The sequence below is a fragment of the Amphiura filiformis genome, chromosome 18 (genome assembly GCF_039555335.1).
Source record: "Amphiura filiformis chromosome 18, Afil_fr2py, whole genome shotgun sequence".
NCBI lineage: Eukaryota > Metazoa > Echinodermata > Ophiuroidea > Amphilepidida > Amphiuridae > Amphiura > Amphiura filiformis.
The window spans coordinates 38,038,954-38,061,031 of NC_092645.1; the positions used below are offsets into that span (position 1 = coordinate 38,038,954).

The following is a 22,078-nucleotide window of genomic DNA, read 5'->3' on the forward strand; positions in this document are numbered from 1 at the left end:
TCACTTCAAATGTCGACTGCCACCACTTCTCCTCTGGCGGCCGACATGATCATACATGCCACCAATGAAAAAATTATTTGCTCACAGTGTCTTGTATTGTGTATGTAACAGTGTAAATTGTAAATAGAAACCAATGTTGCAATAAAACTGCCACAGTTAAATATGATATAGTGTTGTTGTCTTTTGCATTTATTTGTGTAATTTCTTCTGTGAAAGTATCTAGTTTACTGATGGTACGTTTATGTTAAATACTTTTAAAAAAAGGCCCAAATAAAAAAGCTTCAAAAGTAGAAAGTGGAGATGGGTTGAAAGTTATTTTCAAATTATGAAATAAACAGATTAATCGTAATGTGAGTATGCTGCTATTTTTGATACGCTTGTTTTGTATTCTTTTATTTTTCACCCCTGAAAGTTACCATCGTCCTTGTGGGCTTGAAGCTGCTAGAAATTAACCGGGCAAAACCGGGCAGTTTTTAACAAATAAAGAAGAACATAAGAATTTCTACAATACCCATCAGATTGTATGGAATTACTAAATGATGTGCTGTAGGCAAAAATACTCCCCCCTGCCAAATGGCTGCCCCCTCTCGAACTGCCAAACATTCTTACCCCCCCCCCCCAACTTTGCACATGACCCGGGCACATGACACATCACATTTTGGGAATCCCAATTATAGCAAGCAGGATCGAAAATGTGCATATTACTTTACTGGTTTCATAAGCCTTTTAAATGTGTTCTTTTTTAAAAGCCGAATGTGTGCCAAAATCACTTGCCACCATCCTCGGCTGGCAAAACAATTACCCGCCTAATTTTACCCTGCCCCACAGTGACGTGCCGCCGACAAGTGGGGTTAAGTGGGTGCATTACCCTGGGTCCAAGCGGAGGGGCCTGTAAAAAATTAAGAAAACATGACTTATAAATATATAAACATTATATTATAAATAGGCCCATTAAAGCAACGGGCCCGGGCGTTCATTTTACCCCCGGGCCCTAACGGCTCTCCGAGCGGCACTGCTCCCCATGGCTCAATATTTATTGCAAACCCCTAACCAAATTGAAGTTGAATAAACAACTTCTTTAAGCAGCCCATGCCAAATGTTTTTGAACTAATGGCCTTAATTTCCATCACCTGCTGATGAAGTTATGAAGGGACGCATCATTAGACTTCAAGGGCGGTTATGAAGCGGGATAAGAAGTTGGGTCGCGGGGAAAAAAAATTTTTCGCGCCGCCAAAGGCGACAAAGTTTTTTTATAAGTCACCGTCGAAGGCGGCACGTTTTTGTCCCTCTTAATTTACACAGTTAGGTACACTCCTCATGTAGTGGGGGAAGTATTTTTTTCAAAACTTCCTACCCCCCCCCCCTTGAAGTCTAATGTTGCGTCCCTAAATTAGTTTTAATTTATATTATCATTGTACAAATCTGCATTTCACATTTAGCTGTATTGTAAATTATTGTATTATGTTATGTTTTAATTATGTTATGTACTTGCAGGGCCTCCATGGAAATCAGTGTTTTGTCATTGGCCTACCCTGCGTAAAGAAAGTTTAAATAAAACAAATAAATGATTTTTTATAGGCCCTATAAACAAGAATCATATAAACATTTTATGTTGTATTCAAAAGAATGCTGTGCATCTGTGCAGGGGATTTCAAAATGACCTGTTCCTCTTGCAAGCCAAGAAACATTACTTGTTGAGGGGGAAGCTGATGCAAAATGGGGGGGCTGAAAAGTTTTGACTTTTCTTGGGAGGCTGAAAAAATTGACCACAAATTGAGTTTATATGCTTTTCTATGGGGTTGACCCCATCATGTCAAAAAAAGGGGGGGAGGCTGAAATGTTTAAGATCTGAAAGGGTGGGGGGGCAAAGAATTTTCGCAATGAAATTTTTTGCATCAGGCCTCTGCTAACTAGTGTTTGTGAACATCCTAACCTCCCCCAGCTAAAATAGGTCGCAATCAAAACCAAATAAAACCGGGACAATACATTAAGTTTGGGACAAAACATTAAGTTTTACTTACAATGTATTTTACTTACAATGCATTACAATTTTTTTTAATGAGAGAGGACTATAATAACAATAGGTATGTAGGATTAAATATTTAATTTACAATTTATTTTGGGAAACTTAAATTTTATCATATGTTATAAAATATCTGAAAATGTTTATAATATATTAAAAATTAATAATATATTAAATTTAATGTGAGTACCTTAAAATATAGAAAAGTTTAAAAATAAGGTGATAGAAGCAGCGGCTTTAAATTTAATAATATGTTAAATTTAATGTGAGTACCTTAAAATATAGAAAAGTTTAAAAATAAGGTGATAGAAGCAGCGGCTTTAAATTTAATAATATGTTAAATTTACGGTATGTATCTTAAATTAATGCATATGTTAAAAACAACATATTGCAATGAATTAAACATATGTTAATTTTAGCTGGAGAATATGTTGCATTATTATTATTATTATTATTATTATTATTATTATTATTATTATTATTATTATCATTATTATTATATAATATGAAGCTTTTCTGCGTTTTGAGTACCAACGTATCAAACTAAACATGCTGGTGCCATTTGGAATCCAGACGTTTAGTGTAATCATTTTCATCATGTTTGCCGGCGGTACAAAACAACAAACTACGAAACGCAATCAATTACGCCTGCTTTGGTCTCTACCCGCGCGAGGTATATCACGTCACGTAACGGGCTACGAGTTGCGAGCGACAACGCAAACTGTGCGCGCCCGTTCAGTATCAAAATATCTTGCACGGTGCTACCGTGCAGTATTAAAAAATTGTGGTACAGCTAAAAGCTTCGTATTATATACTAATACCTAATACCTACTAGTTTAATAGCCCAATAATCAAGTTACAATATGTCACGTTTATATTACCAAGGCAATTTTGTTCTAGCATGCCAAAATTAATCTGGTAACAGCAATACTAAGTTTGAATATAACATATTTAATTAGGAAATAAATGATGTGTCCAAGGCAGTAAAAACGTAAATAATGGATGAGGCGCAGCCGATCCCATTATTTAAACGTTTTCACTGCCGAGGATAATGCTGCACCCTTCTATTCTATTAACACAAAACATTGAGAAAATATCACCTTTTTGCCCGAAATATTTTAAGTTGTTTACCTCAAGGTGGAGCGCGTACGCGTAACAAAAACAGCTGATATTGCGGAAATGTATTGCGGAAACGCATAGCGTAACGGCGCTATTAATGCATTGCGCTTTGATGTGCGCTGTTAAGCGAGAAACACATAAAGTTCGTTGACCTGGTCACTTTATGTCAATTAAAGGTCTTTCACGTGAGCTATCCAGACAAATGAGATATCAAAATTTGCAGAATTAACCTGTAACACTGTATACTTTCATCCTGGACAAAATTAAGAAGTCCTCTAATGTCACTGTCACAATATGGTTATTGTCTAGGGTACAACATAAAATTGCTCCAAAACTGTCTTATAAATGGCTACAAATCCTTCGTCCATATTAGAATAATTAAATTACCACAGAAAAGTAGTTAGCACTGTTATCGGTAATATTAAAATACCAGAATATGAAGTAACGATCGACGGTCAATTGGCCACTGACTCTCAATGTGATAATCACATTAAGATCACAAAGCACAAAGCACACATAAACCAGACACCAGCGAGAGTGCAAACTTTATTTTTCCTCATGGGAAGAAGAACAATTTGCATCATTTTTAATGCAAATCAGAGCAGTGTTATTTTCTGACCTTAGTATACATTTGATAATGTTCATCATATCTTTTACAACACATATACCAGGTATTCCACTTGACACTTTTACCCCCAAATCCAGGGTATAGTCCAACTTGAGTGTCTCTCATCCAAGCTATAACTCTCTTAAGACCGAAAAGGATAAAACTAAAATCTCACTGCGAAAACGGGGCTCTTGAGAGAAAAACAAGTGTGTATATGACAAGCTGTTGCCAAAAAATGAAAGCCACACACCTCCAAATTGTGCACCCCTTGAGGGGACCATAATTTTCGCCCAACACATGTAGGTACTACATGAGCATAATTGGCTTGTCAAAGAATCAAAGCCTCGCCCCAATTTCTCTACAGGGAATGACTGGGGTACATAATTATTGCACAACCCCTTACCACATGTACATGAGCATAATGTGGCCTATATACATCTACAGAGGGTAGACAGATACGACGTCACTCATGACAGTCATCCTCATTGAAATAAAATGCTGTCCTCCACAAGGTAACACGGGGCAATTCGCATGATAGGCCTAATACAATAAAATAGGTAATAGGTATGGATGGTTGTGGACTCGATCTGGAGCCCTGTCTCTCTGTCATCTTAAGCTATCTTAGAACTGTCCTCAAACATGGTTCCATTTCTATTATTGTTATACCGTCCCTGTTGGATCATTGCATGTACATAATAATATCAGCATGATCGTATGCATGGCAGGGTAAATACTATATACAGGATCAAGTAAGCTTATATTCATTTGCATTACCTTCACCAACTTCATCATGTCAAACATGAAGAGTTCATTGCACCACGCAATGACACAGTAATTGCATAACTTACGGATAAAAAATCAGCACTTACCTTCAACAATGGGAGAAATTTCCCCTAAACCCCAGCTACATAACAGATGCAGGGCCGGATTTACCTTTTTTGGGGCCCTGGGCCAGGCCAAATTTTGGAGTCCCCAAACGCACCGTGTGGATGGCATGTGCAATAAAAGATTATTTTAGCACAAAGTGAAGCTGAATTTTACAATATAATAGGCCAGTGCGCGCGAAGTTCGCAAAATTTTGCAATTTTTGTACACTATTTTGGCCCAAAACTGGACAGGTGTTTTTCGGCTAAAATGGAAGATGCAGAATGCACATGGCACTTTTGGGGCCCCAAAATTTGGGGGGCCCTGGGCCCTGGGCCCGGGCCCATCTGGCCCTATGGTAAATCCGGCCCTGAACAGATGACAATACAAGTCAGTCGGTGGTATGTGGGTCGACAACGCGACCTTGCATACGATTGTAATCGACGCGGAGTAACTCCTCATCTGTCACTTCGTCAAAGTGCCAGTTGACGCAGCGTTGAGCTAGACTTCCAATTTGCTTCACTCAGCATAATTTTACGGCTTTGCTCGGGTGAGGAGTTATACGGAAATTCGTGTTTTGCACTTTGTTGACTAAATCTTTACTTAACTTACTACTCAACTCGCTAAAATAATTTTTAGAGTGTATATACGAAGAAAATGGCATGGGGTGGTGAGGGATCACGATCATATTTGAATGGCACACAATCAAATTTGTTCTGAAGAATTGTAGCAATAGCTGTAATTTTTATATTGTTTAAAATGATTGACAGTAACATATTACAAATATACATGAAATTACTTAATCTATAATATGTTTATTTTATCAATCAAAAGTACGAATGTATGATTAATTCTGAGTACATGGATGTCCCAAAAATCTTGATGTCATTTTGAACCGTTATATCTTTCACAAGGATTGACCGAGGGAAAATCAAAATACATATGTGGAGAAAGTAAATTCATGTAATTATTTCGATACCAAACATGTTACGTTTTCCTTTCTTATTACAACATACAAGGCCAATCGAGAATTTACCTCAAATGCAATAGTTTCGAGTTGAGAATTGTGAAACTGAATTTGAAACATCTCTCTTCACCTTCTTTATGACAAATCGTTTATCTTATTCTGTTATAATATAGTTAATGGTGATGGATTTAAATAACAATGAAATGTGTATAACAATGTAACAACGGGTATAATTTACCTAATGGCGCACATGGGTTCCTCTGAGTTACGGTAAATTTCACGTACAAATAGAGAGCTCCCTCCTTTGGCAAATCCAACAAGAATGAAGGGTTCGTGCCCTTATTTGCTTTTTGTGGGAGGGCACTCTTAGTCTGTACCTACAGGCTGTATCAAAATGATTGGTACCCATCAGTTTCCAGTGATATGGATATGACTGCCACATGAAAATGAAACATAGGATCCACATAATTTGTTGATCAATGTCATAAACAGACATATAGTTAACAATTATGGTAATTTCAAGAGGATCCAATGTTGTATTTGTAAGAAGCGTCTTTATCAATAACCACCAAAACTGATGGGTACCAATCATTTTGATACAGCCTGTAGTTATATCAAGTTATATGAATGAGTCCATATGCGCCATCAGGCGAATCTTTAAGGTATATGCAAATAGCGATTTCACACCTGGCCCCGGTCATACTAATGTTGAAGGACCACCTGAATATCAAGTTGAATCTTTTATAGCATATGCATAGACTTTAGAACAGTTTTAATGGAACTAATGGACTTGTAGCTACAATGAGAACAACAACACTCATGTTCAATGTTGACCTGAATTCGTCTACTGCGAATTAATAAGAGTTATGCTCAGGTGGAGGAGTCTTGTAACAGAGGAGGTTAGTGAAGGATGGAATATTACACAACTTAAGAAGATACCGTTTCCTGGCTACGTATTCAGCACAAAATCAAAGCATAAAATTGCACATATCTTTGGGTTGCATGTCAACGTAATTATCTTATTATTACAATATGAGAACCACTGCAATTGAATTAAATGGAGAGAAATGTGTATAGATGTTGAGAGGAGACAGGGGTATATACTTGGGATCCGCAAATGTGTTAATGATGGTATTATTTTGATGTGATAAGCCAAAATGTTTATTTATTATGGTTGTAGGATTGTACGTCAAATTTGGTGTAGTTTGCTTACTACTAGAGTTATAAACGTTTAATATGGTATCAAGACTTGTTGGACACATAATACGCAATATTAAACGTACGTTAGATTCTATAACATAAATAAGTTCCAATTTACTAGTCTGAAGGAAATCTGCAAAAACCGCAAAGGTTAAATATTTATTTGGACGTGTCGGAAGAGGGCGTCAAGTAATTTTTGATAGAAAATGTACGTTTGAAGTGAATTAGCCTAAATTGGTGGATTTAAGGAGACTAAAGGGTAAAATTTCTGAATATGGCCAACATTGTTCTGATATTATTAATGTTGGTCAGAGCTGAAAGGCACTTGCAATATAACAGTTTTGAAAATGGAAAGAGCTTTAAAAATATACCTCTTAAAAGTGGTGTGTACTCAGAAAATTTGAATGGCTCCTAAACGTTATAAACTTACTGTACACAAAGAAATCACGTGCGTTTATTGAACAACCAGGGATACGCGCAGTGGTTTGTGCTCCGTAAGTTCACAGCATTTGACACATATACAAACTTCGTAAGTACGTACCACTTTTGAGAGCCTATAAGCTTCTCACGTTATATTTAAAGGGGGGTAACCCTATCGGCTTAGGATATGGATTCTCTTCAAACTTACATACAATGTCAAATATTGTCCCTTTTATCCATCTATGTGAGAAAACGGTAACATTTTCAGCATATATGTGAATAATTAGCATATGAGCAAGCCAATACACTGGTACGCGTGAATTGCATACTGGTCAGGCATCCCGAAACAACGGCCGAGCGCATGTCCCGGTGGAAACAGGAAGTGTTCGCCTTGGCACTGAAAACCGGCTCGCCCCTGTACACTTATACCCTCTATTCATACTGATTAATCTTAAAAAAACATTACATATCACTGCGCTCATTATCATTCTTCACAAGATAGCCCATTAGGGTGATTCACAAAAAATGAAATTGGTATTTTTCAACGGGACACCCCCTCATTTTGTTCATTTTGGTAATAAAATCATACCTGCAAAATATGAAAAAATTCAAAAAAGTTTAGGGGTGCTACCGGTCAATGAACTTTTGTACACAAAGTCAATGGGATTTATGAGCCATTTTCTTTACAACACAAAAAAAGCCATGTTAATTTTCCTGATTGTGCCAAAAATATTTGATCATAGTGTGAGTAATGTCCTTAAAATAAATGCTAAAGAAAATTGTAAAAATGTTAACCCGCTTTCCAGAAAATTGCATTTTTGTGAAAACTGTTACATTTGGGGCAAGGCAGTAGCTGGAACAGCCAAAATATTATGGTACTTGGCTAATATAAAGTTGTGTTTATGGGGCTCTAGTTCTTTCTTTTTTTTAAATGTTTTTTTTGTTGTTTCTTTGTTTGTTTTTGCTTTGTTTTGTTTTTACTTGATCATGATTATGTGTTGTTTTGTTTTGTTTTGTTTTTGTTCTGTTATGTTTTGTTTTTGTCTTGTTTTGTTTATTTTTAGTTGATCATAATTATGTTTCCTATATTGTATTTTGTTTTTTTCTCAGAGCATGTAGGTCTAGTGTAGAAAACTCAAGATGTTATGATTTTTTCTTTTTGTCTTTGTGGTTTTTTTTTTGTTTTTTTGTTTTTTTGTTATGGTTTTGATTTTTTTGTTTTGTTTTTGTAGTATGTATGTCTTAATTAAATTAAAAGATTTGCTGTTTTGTGTTAAGTACGTTCGCAAATAAGTTTATTGTAACTGTAAATTATGTTATTCAAGTGTTGAATGTGTGTAGGTTTGTAATTTTATGTAAGTGTAGTGTAATGTTTAATGTGTAATCCAGTAGTAAATGTGTCTTAGCCACTCTAGCTCTTGTCACAAGTACCTTGCACAAGGTGTAGTTTTGAACTGGCCACTATCCAATGTTGTGACCCCAATTTATATACATTTCTTTTCAACCATGGTGAATCTAATCCTTCCTGTGGTCATTCAATTCAAACAATACAAATCTACATCAGGTATGGCCATAATGACCACCCCTGATACAGATGTATGGATTTTGATAGTTACTATTACATAAGATTTCAAAAGCTGGTATCACCATTGGGGTAAACTAATATGTGAAGAATTTTAATCTTTTTTTTTTTATCAACAGTTCAGTTCAATAAGGTATAAATTTGGGGTGCCTGGTGGGATTCCAGGGGATATCCCAGGTTATTCTTTTCTTGAGCTACACGCACTCTGTCACTATTGAAACATTTTTATTATTACAGTCAACTATAAACTTTAATTTGGTAAAAACCCATGTTTTCACAAAGTTAGGTATATCATTGAACATTTACTTCAGTTTTGCAAGCCTGGTAGACTTTTTAGGCCCTGAAATAAGCGTTTGAAATTTTTGACAAAAATCCCATTGACTTTGTGTACAAAAAGTTCATTGACCGGTAGCACCCCCTAAACTTGTTTGAATTTTTTTCATATTTTGCAGGTATGATTTTATTACCAAAATGAACAAAATGAGGGGGTGTCCCGTTGACAAATACCAATTTCATTTTTTGTGAATCACCCTAATAGCCCATGCTGTATTTACTTCGCTAAATTATTTCTTTATTTTTAGCTATATGATGCACATTTTCACATATTTATGATTTTTCTTTGTTTTATTTTTTAACTATTTTTTTAATGGGGGGAGGGGAGGTGCTCTCATAATTTTTTTCATATTCCTCGTATCATGCTTGACAATATAGGTTATGTTTTCTTATTTATTTCGCCTCTTATGTATTTCTTTATTTTTTTTTTATATCATTATAGCGCCATCTATAGTTTGACATTAGGGGGCCTATTTCATGTATTTTTGCGGACGAATTGGTACTTGGGTGAAGTCTTCCGAATCTATTCCGATTTCATTCTATGACTACCCAAAACTCCCGTGTCGTGTAAAATGCGAACAACTGGTAGCCTGTAACAAGGTGATTTTTTCAAGATTTCTTCGGAAATACGTCGATTTGAAGCGTCATTGCAGGATGGTAATGAAAAAAATACAATTCATTTTATGATATCAAAAACTCATCAACAATGAGAAAAATCGGGGGAGGGGGGGTGATGCTGTTGATCGGGTTACGGACCTTTAAACACATGGAAATCACATTTTCTATAAAACGATTATTTTACACAATCTCCCTAACACACCCTAAATATTATTCAGCCCACGGAGTTTAAGCAGACCCCTTCCCCTTCGTGAAGAAATATTTCATACTTCTTTTTATGTCAAGTCTGTATTTTACACTTATTTTAATTAAGAATGTTAACTTCCACGACGAACCAGGTGTAAAGTTAAAATCCACCAAAAAACGTTGACAACGTAAAGAAAGCAGCAAGTTTAAAAAGCCCCCACCTCGACTCACTTTCACTTTTGAAACTTGGTCCCATTTGTAAAGGTACTGATTTAGGGGTACTTTCCCCTGTCCAATTTTGAGCCTATTTTTGCATTTTTCTCAAAAATTATAGCGCATTGGTGACAAGTAAGAGATGTATATTATAGGGGCAAGGACTACAAATACTGCACTGGAAATTTTATTTCAACACAGACAACAGTTGTGGAGTTACAGTCAAATATGAGGAAAACCAATATTTGATCAATAAATCAATAACTACTTGCCTTGAGTTGCTGAATTTTCAGTACAGTAGTTGTAGTCCTTGCCCCTACAATATACATATCTTACTTGTCACCAATGCGCTATAATTTTTGAGAAAAACGCAAAAATAAGCAAAAAATTGGCTAGGGGTGTAGTACCCCTTAATCTTTGTTATAATTATCAACTTAAGGGGTGAAGCTGGTAAGGTGACGATCTCCGAAAAGTTTTTCGATAAATTCATTAATTTCTCAAAAAGTAAAAATCTCAGTTCAATAAATAATGGTTAAAATGAAAGCCAATATTGGGGGCCTAATTATCGTATCAGTATAATAGGTCTGGCACCAATGCAAGCATTTGTTTCGGTGTCCCAAGTTCATAGTCAAATATGCTGACGCTATTTTTTACAAATCGCCTGGAATTGCATATTTAGGTTTCAGCGATTGCTGAAAAAAGATGGGTATGTTTCTGAAAAGCGTTTCCGCTTGGAATGTAGATGGCTATTGTGGAGCTTAATGTCCGTGATTTTAATTTATAAGCTCTTTCATTGACAATTTGTAACGTCTTTTGCACAGCATGCGGGTCGCCTGCTTGAATCCCGATATTTTAAAAATTATGTTGTTTTTTAACCAAAAAACCAGCAAAAAGAGTTCTCTAAACTGTCCTCGAACCGCAGATAACATCATATCGACTGTGCTATCGGTAGAATTTAAACGAGAACCAAAAGTGTTCGCCAAAGTCATGTAAATATGGACTATCGCGGAATATGGCGTTTCAGTAAAAGTTGCATTTTGCCAGTGCTTTTGCTGTTCTTGCTATGAAGAACATTATGAACTTACCTCCAACGTAGAACATAGTTGGCAAATATATTCCGGTTCAACTATGACTTATTCCAGATCCTTGATCTTTGCTATTGGCAAACTTATGAGCATATTTGTATTTTGTAAAATGGCGAAAATATTGCAAAATTGCGCACTCCACCAGTCATACGTTAACACCTAGTTACAACGTGTCAATATGTTGTCCTTTCCGATTCTGACAGAATGCACTGAGCGTATTGGAATTCTGATTCTTTCCCATATATTGATTGATTTTAAACAATTGATTCGAACCAACGTCCTTGATCCTATACTGTAATGTCTGTGGTAATGTGTTCAGAAGTTTTTGGATCTTGACAGGCGGCGAGTGGCATGATAGAGCCGGCAACTTGTGAAACCGCCCGGCCGTATGGTATTTTCCATATAGGCCTACTCGAGTTAGTTTTGTGGGGTTCATTATCGAACCCCAACAGTTTTTAGCATGTATTTACATTATTTATTAACAAAGGCCTATTTGTTTGTGATATTTCAAGCGTTTTAAAATTTCAAAATAATCCCATTCAATTACACGGTTGACTATGGAAATTTACTGAATTTAGAGAATGCACAGCGATCACCACCTGGACCTTGATCAATTTTGCAACAGCTGTGCTCAGTCTGGCGTAGGCCCTATAATAAGCGCCTCTTTGTTATTTACATTAGATAAATGAATGGGAAAAAAGAGAGTTTATTATCGTGAGTTATACTGTAGGAATATCGCTATGTACAGCTCCAAGATATAGTATAGTGCGTTTTATTTTTTAATTTATCCCATTATTTTGGCTGCAACTGGACATAAACCATTTTTTACAGTTATTACTTATATTATTTCTTCATTTTTGGTAAACCGAAATAATAAACTATAAAACCATTAACTGATGGAATATATTTCCTATAAGGCGCGTGAAAGTCGATTCCAAGTTTATCGTCCCCCGCCCGCGGCACTTTTTGGAAACCAAAAATACCCGCGTCAAATTTTCAAAAATGCCTAATAAATAATTCATTATTTCCAAAGTATCAGTGTTTTCACCAGTTTTAGCAATTGGAAACATATATTTTCGTTTGTAAAACATATATTCATAACTTGGATGCAAAACCAGGCTCTTTTCTAACTTTTCTAGTCCTTACCCATATAAAAAACATGTTTATAAATCAAATGTATGAGTTTGGCTTTAAATCAACACGCATTTTAGGTCAATAATGAAATCTGATGAAATAATGAAAAATGAAAAAGTCACCTCACCAACCTGGAAAAAAAGTGACGATAAACTCGGAATTGACTTTCATGGGCCTAATCTATACTGTAAAAGTAGAGCACTTGAGATTGTTCATCAGGTGGTAAAAGTTGTTCCTGAGAGCATCCTATGTCCCGCTGCCTTCAAATTTCAAGCCGTAACAGTGAAATGTTGAATGATACCAGGCAGCTGTTATCACCCACCCCTCCCCCATAAACCCCGGGCCATAAACACAACACACGCCCCTCCTCGCTCTGCTTTCACTTTGCAATGGAGCTTATAACTCCCCATTAAGAACTCACGAAATCATTTTGTATTCTTACATGTCAAAACTAAGCATAAGCATGCCATTATCTTGCTATTCGGGGGGAGCACTTCAATTATATGAGAATGAGGCCTACTAATCTCAAAAGACTATTCGTCAACATCAGTGGTGATAAATATCATTAATAAAAGTTGTAAATGAAACAATAAAAGCGTCTGAATTAGGATGACGATAGATCCAATGGAAAAAAGTGTGTGTGGGGGTGGGGGAGAGGGGTACGGTGGTGGATGGCAAACCATGTGTTCTGGGTGATAGCGAATGGGGGGTCTTAATTTATGAGTTATTCAGTGATATCAGCGAAAGTATAAAATGGTAAAACAAATTTAAATTGTATATAAAATGCCGAAAAGTGAAGGATAAATCATTAAAATTGTCATTAGATATTTTAAAACGTTTTGGCAAGAACCGAGGAAAGCAGCAGTAGGCCCTATTGATAAAGTTGAAGCCCCGTTCAAAAATGCATGTAGCCAATTTCTCTACTGAGTAGAGAAATTACAGATTCATGTAAAATAACTTATTTTGTCTTTAATACAGGGCTTAATGTTTGCACATCGAAACTAACAAAGGTGCTGGGCAAGGTGCTAAAATCTAAATTTTGCTGATTCATGGATTTCTACATTCTCCGGATGAAATCACTGAACAGGTTTTTACAGCCCTACATAGGCCTACTACGCATCAGTCACCTTCACCATAGACCCTAGAAAATAACGCCACTGAGCGCCCCCGGACAAGACAAATTTCAATACCAGTTAGAGGTACTTGCCACTAAAGCATGATTAATATTAGCTGCTAGTATTGCATAATATTGTATCGTGTGCACAGAAGAAAAAAAATATTACTATAGTCTGGTCAGTACTAAAAGCGCAGAGTGATTTTATTTATTGTATTTTTAATTAAAAGAACCACTTTTTAGGTAAGTTACACAGCTGAAGTTGTGATAGTATTGAGATACAACAATATCATGGTATAAACAATAATATGTTACTTTGGTAAAAATTTCTATTGTCTCTACCCTTAAAACATTTCCAGAAGTGTTATGTATCTTTAATGTGCCGATGCGATATTAAGTTGTTAGCATTCTGGAACGATCAGAAAGGTTATTATGTTGTTCTTGGCCAATATCCTATATATGTTTTGTTTTATAATAATTATTAAGTTCATGACCAATGATTGAATAACAAGTAGGCATGTTAATGGCAATGATGCTTTTGTTTAAACGTTAAAACACCGATTTGCTGTTGATATTCAAAATGGGACCAAGTTTCAAAAGTGAGCCGAGGTGGGGGCTTTTTAAACTTGCTGCTTTCTTTACGTTGTCAACGTTTTTTTGGTGGATTTTCTTTCTTTTTATGAATGTAGCCAAGCAGCTCTAAGCTTGGAAAGTCATCGGGTTACGAAGTACTCCATAAAACGAATAAAACGAAAAATATATGTTTGAAATTTTGTTATCCTTGATTTATGACAGTAAATAATTTAATAAAACTTTATCAGCCGTTTATTTTTAAAACTTGCTGGTCACAGCTACCGCGTGACTGTAATGTTAATAGGGATACCTATACATTTTAATATACTTTAATTATTCAAGGCAACTAAGAAAATGTAAATATGAACAACACATACCCAATGTTGACGATGCCAGCGAGACACAGAGTCAGTCCGATTTACTTCAAATTGAAACTATGTAGCAAGGCTTATACTACGGAAACGACTTAGCAAGATAATTATGTTTTAATGATTGTGGTTTTTGTAGCCCTGCGGGCAATCTAGTTGGATATCCAAATTTCGCGGTTGATAGTTCTTTGTAGCCCTGCGGGGCAATCTAGTTGGATTACCCTATTAGGCGGCGGTTGTTGGCGGTCTTTCGCGGTTTGTAGTTTTAATTTCCCTCATTCTTCATGCCCTACCCTCTATCGGGGGTTAATTTATAGTTTAAGCTCGTGAGTGGTGTTTTTTTAAAATAGGTTCTTCATATAATAAACAATTTCCCTGAAAATAAAACATCTTGCTTTGATACAAAAAAAATATAGCACCAGATGTTTAAAATTATGTTATCCTTGATGAACGAGAATTAATTGTTTAATAAAAGATTGTAAAAAAAAATAAGTTGGTCATCGGATTTCGAACTCCAGTCCCCGGAATAGGAGTCCAATGCCTTTACCATTAGACCACGGGACTCGGCTGTGAAATAGCGTGTCGATGTACAATATTTATTATATGAATTGATGTGTCGTCCGAAAAGAACAAACTAATTGTGAAAAACTTTTTTTTTTTTGGCGAATGGGGTTCGGAATTTGTATGTACGGTATTTCAGAAATTGCTAAGGTATAATTGGAAGTGAATCTGAAAAAGTAGTGTGAAGGTGATAACCAGGTAGACCTGTAGCAGTGTCTACAAATTCTGGATCAGTATGATTTGCCACTAATTTTCGCTATGAAATACCGCGTGAAATGGAAGCAAAAATATTTGTTTATTACGAACAATGATTGACTGTAGGATTGGTGGCCCTTTTTGAATTAATGAGTTGTCAAGATATTACACCTGGGACTGTAAATAACATTTAGCATGGTTTTAGCCACATTTTGTACCCAGCGAAAAATAACATCGAACAATAGAAGTCAAGTGTTTTAATGTTAGGTGTAAATATAGTCTCGCGGGAGCATCTGTTATTAGTCTTCTTTATCAGTCTTTTTTTTAAACTTGCTGGTCACGGCTACCGCGTGACTCTAATTTACGAAAAAAAAAAGCTTTAAAACTAAAAAATCTGTAATCACTAATCAATAATCCTCTTGGAATTCCTTTGTTTCCTATTGAATTTTGCTGCCTTTACTGAGCCATATCTCTGAATAGGCCCTGTCGACTTTACACCTGGTTCGATGTGAGTGGTCATATATCTTAATAGAAACATGAAAATCCCAACAGCATTTCTGTCACCAAAAGAGTTCATTAGTTCAAAATCATTTCTATTCATTTTTTTAATTTTAGGAGTGTTCTAGTTTCTACTGCTAAAGTTTGCAAACTTTTGAAGCATGGTACATGTAAAATATCACAGCCAATAAACAGATAAATTAAGAAAATCAAAAATGAAAAAGATGACAAACAAACAACCAACATACAAACAAACAAACATAACAGTGATAGGGGCGAAGAGGAGTGGTAGAAAATACAACAGAGAATAACTGGCTGTTCGCAGCTTTAGAAGTGACGTTACGTGCCTGTCAAGAGGCCCCTCTTTTGAAGTCGAATATACCCCCTTTCATACCTGCTGCCCCCCTTTTGTAGGTTGAATTTGTCAGAGTTTAATTCTAAATTATGTATAGTTTACATTAACCTTTTTGCTGAAACATTTATAATAGTCTGGTAGCTTATAATTTGGTTTCAGATGTATCTTGTGTGCTTTTCTCACCTGACTGCTGGGCCAATAACTGTCCTTTTTTGTTCTTTCGCTTATCGGCAATTAATGACGCGATAGTGTACAGATATGGATTAAGAGATGAATTTATTGGGACAATAAATACCACAGACCACGTGTACATCTGTAGAGGAATCGTGGCTGCTCCTGTCTGAGAGAGGATACCCATAATAATCACCGGCATCCAACATATGAAATCTGTACCAACTATCGCAGCCATTCTGATTGCAATTTTGATGTCATCCCGTTGCGACTGAGTTTGTCTAACCCTTTTGCTGGATAGTTTTACTTTGATAAACATAGCAATATAGCACAAAAATATTGCCAAGAAGCAGACTAGGTTGATGCCTAAGAAAATTGCGATGGAATAATACCAAGCAGGTTTAAATTTGTCTGGAACGGGGATATCAAATGATCGCCCAGAATCAGTGCCACCGACATCGCTTGATTGGATGCTGTAACTGGACGGTCGGGTAATCAACGGAAGGCCGATACAGACATCCGATAGATCGTAAAAATCAGATTCGGGTCCAGCTTGCAAAGTAGGGACTAAACCTAATACGAAAGCTATTGCCCATATTATTCCTGTGGCTACTTTAGTTGACGTGCCACGGAAATGGAATTTTCCGAAGGGAAATACAATACAAATAAACCTATCGATTGATATCAATGTTATGAAGAAAACAGAAGCTTCACTTGAGAGAAGGGATAAAAAACTGGCGAATTTACACAATTTGGACGAGCGCCATTGATCTGAAAATTTGAAATACTCATCGCCATAATACACATCAACAGACGCCAAAATGAGCATGTATATTCCCATTAGGCAATCTGAAACTGCCAAATTACCAATTAAAAAAGACTGTTTAGCGCGTGTTGCAGACGTTGTCTTTTCCCTAACTCTCACTGCAACGACGACTATGTTACCAATAACGGCACTGATCCCGAGAACCCACATGGAGACACGCAAGAAATTGTTCTGCATGAGACTTCCGCACATGAAAAGTGGAGGTTGCTGCTCCAGGGTGACGCATTCTTCCAAGTTGTCAAAGTGACAGCACAGGAAACGATCATCGACGTATCTGTGATGTATCAAAATGAAAAATACGAATTACTCTCTAATACTAAATATTTAGCTGTGACAGGTTATAGACACTAGTTTAGGTGCTTTGCCCTATTTATTCAACAAAAGCGTGCACATTATGCTGTATTACACAATCCTCTGTACCCACCCTGTCGTTTAATTAGCAACACCTATGTTGTGCAAGAAACAGATTGTTAAGAAGAACGAAAATAATTTCACCAAAATGGGCTATTCCAGAAATGAATGGCACCCCCCTAAATTATATTATATAACGCCCATCGACATGTTATCCACTAGTGTGCGTGTGCATCGTGTTGAATGCTCTTTATTTCAAACTTGGAATGAAGTAAATTGACGCATATGTTATAGTTCATTTCTTAGCAAGCAATCCCTACTCTTTGCAAGCTGGAACCGCTTAATTTTTTGGATTTAGATGCCTATTTTTTTAATTACATAAAATAGTAGACCTATATGACATTTAATATAGAACAATGTCTGGCAAAATATAGTACACCTCGCAGTTCGTGTTACAAAAAGCGGCTCTGAGGGACGAGGGTTGTGTGCTATTGGTAAAATAAGTAACTTACAGCTTTCTCAAACTCTTTAGACCGTTAAAACCCCCCTTATCAACATGTACTGGTGTATCCATGCCGCTCTTTCGTATCAAAACTCTGAAAAACATACCAGTAGAGAAAATGTAAGTTATGCTTGTACTGCAACTATAGCATCGGAAAATAGTTCGCTAATAGCAGGAAGGAATTCCAGTGGGAAGGCTTTGTATGGTTTAGGACTAACGTGAACAGGAAGCAAAAATCTTCATCTTTGTTTAATTATTAGTGTGTACGGGTGTGTGGGTTGAGGTGGTTGTGGTGGAGATGGTGGGATGTGCGGAGGATGTTGGGAGGGCAGTGCCGCCGAGAGCAATTACGGGCCCGTGGGCAATGTGAACGCACGGGCCCCTTTGATCAGTGATGACGGTGCAGGTACTTCATAAATGTGTGTGTGGGTGTGTGTGTGTGGGGGGGGGGGTGTAATATGTACTTTGAATGTATGTTGCAGCGGAGTGAAAGTAGCATATTTAGTTTGCAATAATCAAATATGAATATTGAAGGAGACAAATGCGCGCACAAATTTGCAATTTGAAAGTGGCATTATGCTCCCAGATTAAGTTTCACTTAACAACTTCCTCGCGAAATGCAAAAAAAATGCGAATTTGAAGCCAATTTGAAGCTAATGTGATCCAAGTATGAACCGTTGAATCGGACAAATGCGCGCAAAGCGCGTGAAAAGTTGCCATTCGAATTAGCGACTTTTGCTCCCAGATTGGACTTATTGAAACAAACTCCGTGCGAAGCGCGGAAAAAATTGCCAATTTTAAGATCAAATAATGAACTGAAGGGCACAATGCAATTTGTGTTCCCACGATTAAGCTGCACTCCCCTGATTTCTTGAAGATTTCATTATATCAAGCATGATCATTTTGGCAAAAGCAAACAGTATATTCAAGTGAAATATTTATTAGAGGGTGTGCTTCAAAGGCTATCTTGTATTTTTTTTAATGCACGTCTCTTTTCTTTGATTTTTATGAGCCCGCTAATGTTGTTTGCCTTGTATCATTTTATGGGCCGTAAAAGAGTAAAGAAAACAGACCTTATCATTGATCCGTAAAGGCAAAGAAAAGAGACCGCAGTTGGCCCGTAAAAAGCAAATAAAAGATACCATATGCCCCTAAAGGAAAGTAAAGAGACCGTAGTGAGTATATAAACAAAATTAATAAGCAAAGAAAGGATACCTTAATGGACTCATAAAAAGAAAAAAATACCTCAGAGGGCCCGTAAAAAGCACAGAACTGATACCTTAGACCTAATGGACAAGAAAGGAGACCTTTGACGGCCCGTATAGTAAAGCAAAGAAAGTATGGCTTAATGACAAGGTATCTTTTCTTTACCTTTAACGAGCCCCCGAGGTACATTTTCTTTGCTTTTACTGCCCCATTGCAAAGTATGTTTTACATTTTTTATGGGCCCCCTAGGACCCCGGAGTCACGCACTCGGTTAACCTCACCTCCCTCACCTCCCCCTTGTCGGCGGCACTGCGGGCGGGTGGCTGGTGTGCGCGCCCGCACATGCATCGCATAAGCACCAGTTGGTAACCAGTTTCAAAGTATGAAATAAAATCCGGTACTACATGTACTATACTAGTCAACGTGAACTATTCATGTATATATTTCAGATTGGCGGGTGAGGTTTTGTTAAATGTGTAAATGTAGGATACAGTGTTTTGGGAAAGAGGCAATTGATGCCGATTCACTATTTTTAATAATTTCAGATAGTATATGAGACTATTGATCTAAGAACTTCAAAATGTTTACACTTACAAAATCTCAAGTTTGGTAGCCTCACGAAAGGCGTCTGTTTGGATCGTAGAAATTGGGACATCCGATAAGTATCTGAAATCAATATCTGTCTGTTAGTTTTACTTTATATTTTCTGAGGTATAAAATTGGAGTTAAACACTTACTAACTCTATGTGTTTTAGTTTTATATTGTTTCAATTGGACACGTATTATTATGTTCCTTCACCAAGAAGAAAGCAAGCGATGATTTTAAGTTTCATTTCTTTTGATGGTGACATTTTGATGAAATGTTGACGAGACATACTAATTTTAATCGGCAACAATGTCATATTGCACTAGGGAGCTTAGTTCAGGAGTTATAGAGTACCGAATGTCAAAATAATGTCAAATATCTATTGCACAAAAGTCAACATTTTCAAAATCCACCAATTCGATCACAACTTGTATCAGAATGTATACGTGGTCTGTGGTATTTATTCTCCCAAATTATATCCGCTATGCAAAAGAAATAGGAAAATGTTCGAGAAATGTATAAACTCAGAATCTGATGAAATCATGGATCAAGGGTTGTACATGTAAATATTTCTATTGACTTTAGCTGCATTAACTCTGAAGGGGACATGACGATACAAATTGCACCAAACTTGTGAATTAGGTATATGTTTGAGAATGTTTAGAGGAGTAATTTGAGATGAACTTGGACCATTTGTACAATTTGATCTACGTGTATGAAATCTTTGACATACATGTATGACCTATTCGCCGTTATAACCCCTGAACTAAGCCCCGTAAAACAATATCACAATTGACTTGTTTAATTCCTATTGAGAAGAGGATTAATTAGAGTAATACAACATGAAAGGAACGTTTTTGAGTTTTGGCCCCATTATGACCTTCGATTCCTCGTAGGAAACATAGGGGGCATAATATAGAAAATGGAACCAATTCTTTTTTAGATGCCTAAAACATTGGTTTCACCGATGTAGCCAAATAATACCCCAAACATAGTTCCATGTATTACACAGACCTGTCAGCCTTTCCTAAGTGTTATGAAGCTCCTAGAATTAGGCGGGTTAACACATTGTAAATTGACAGTTAATTTGTAGTGTGCTTCATACCGCTCATTACAATGATGGGATGCGTGACCGTAATGGGCACCTATTTAAGCGCTAACTCATTACTTATTGATACTCTCGTGTCGAGTCAATCATTTATTTGCCGTTGGCGAAGTTACTATAAATTTGATGACGGGACAGTATTGTCCCAAACAACGGAACTAATTCAACACATAGCCGGTGGGCAAATCAACTCGACATAAAGGCACAATGCGTTAATATGTGTGTCCTATCCATGTTTACAAAATATTATTGGATACAAGACCATGACTTACAATTCCTTCAACTGAGGTAAACCTCGAAATGCGTGGCCTGTTAGCCTTGAAATGTTATTGCGTGAAAGATCTCTGCATATGTAAAAATAAACAAACGTAAGATCAAGGTTTACATCAATTTATAATAGTTAATGTACCCAAAGTACATCCACGTACTCGTGTTTTCTATCGTTATGCATGAATCATTACCATAAATATAATATGTGACCAGATGAAATAAAATTAGGGTTATCTCACCAGAGTTGTTTTAAGTTATGCGCTGATTGAAATTAAAAACCTTAAGTTTTGTTACGACATTTTCTTGTTTTGCTTGGTCTGAACAAATAGTATTGGACCACTTACAACCACGTCAGATTGGTAAGACCGTTAAATGCATCTTGTTCGAGATGATCAATACTGTTCCTTTCTAAAGACCTGTCAATAAGAAAATTACAACAAGAAAAATGTCAAATGTTGACTATTCAGAATAGTTAGAGCTTACAATTTCATACTATTATATTTAATATTTCTATTACCCCCATGTCCCATTATTAAAAAATTGCGAACTGCGATTTGTCCAATTTGCGTCACGTGTGAGCCCTATAATTGAAATAGTGTGCCTATAACGTAGTAAAGCGTGCATATTCTGTGCAGAATATGGTGCAAGGTTATGCGTATTTTCTTCGCGATAGGCGCTGTCACTTCCGCTGTGGATACACGTACGCGTTATGTCTGATGTAAACAACCTGAAATATATAGGCAAACAAGTGACGTTCTTTTTAAATCGCACCTTTTTGTGCGGTAAAAGAATATTGAAACAAAGGTAGCTGCCATATTCATTACACATAATAATGTGTTCTGCCTCGGACTCATTTGTCTTAAATAATAATAAATTATACCCGATCCTTTTATGGATTTATACTCACAGTGTATGTAATGCAAATAGTCCTTTAAATAAACCAGGTTCAACGACACTGATGAGTCCACCGGTAAGTTTCCTGTACAAATGCATTATTGTATAATATATCATGGGTTATGCATAAGTGTATTGTCGTGATTGCAGTT

The 22,078-nt window shown here is 36.5% G+C and overlaps 1 protein-coding gene across 1 annotated transcript in view; it reads right to left on the reverse strand.

The window, feature by feature from the left end:
• Positions 1-13,814: 13,814 nt before the first annotated feature.
• Positions 13,815-22,078, reverse strand: part of LOC140139132 (uncharacterized) — a 37,809-nt gene continuing 29,545 nt past the window's right edge. The window contains exons 13-18 of the mRNA XM_072160913.1: positions 21,940-22,011; positions 21,377-21,448; positions 21,035-21,106; positions 19,666-19,737; positions 17,876-17,959; positions 13,815-17,286 (exon numbers count right to left, since the gene is read on the reverse strand). Coding sequence (XP_072017014.1) covers positions 16,158-17,286; positions 17,876-17,959; positions 19,666-19,737; positions 21,035-21,106; positions 21,377-21,448; positions 21,940-22,011 — 1,501 coding nt within the window. The 3' untranslated portion in view covers positions 13,815-16,157. The remainder of the gene's footprint in view (positions 17,287-17,875; positions 17,960-19,665; positions 19,738-21,034; positions 21,107-21,376; positions 21,449-21,939; positions 22,012-22,078) is intronic.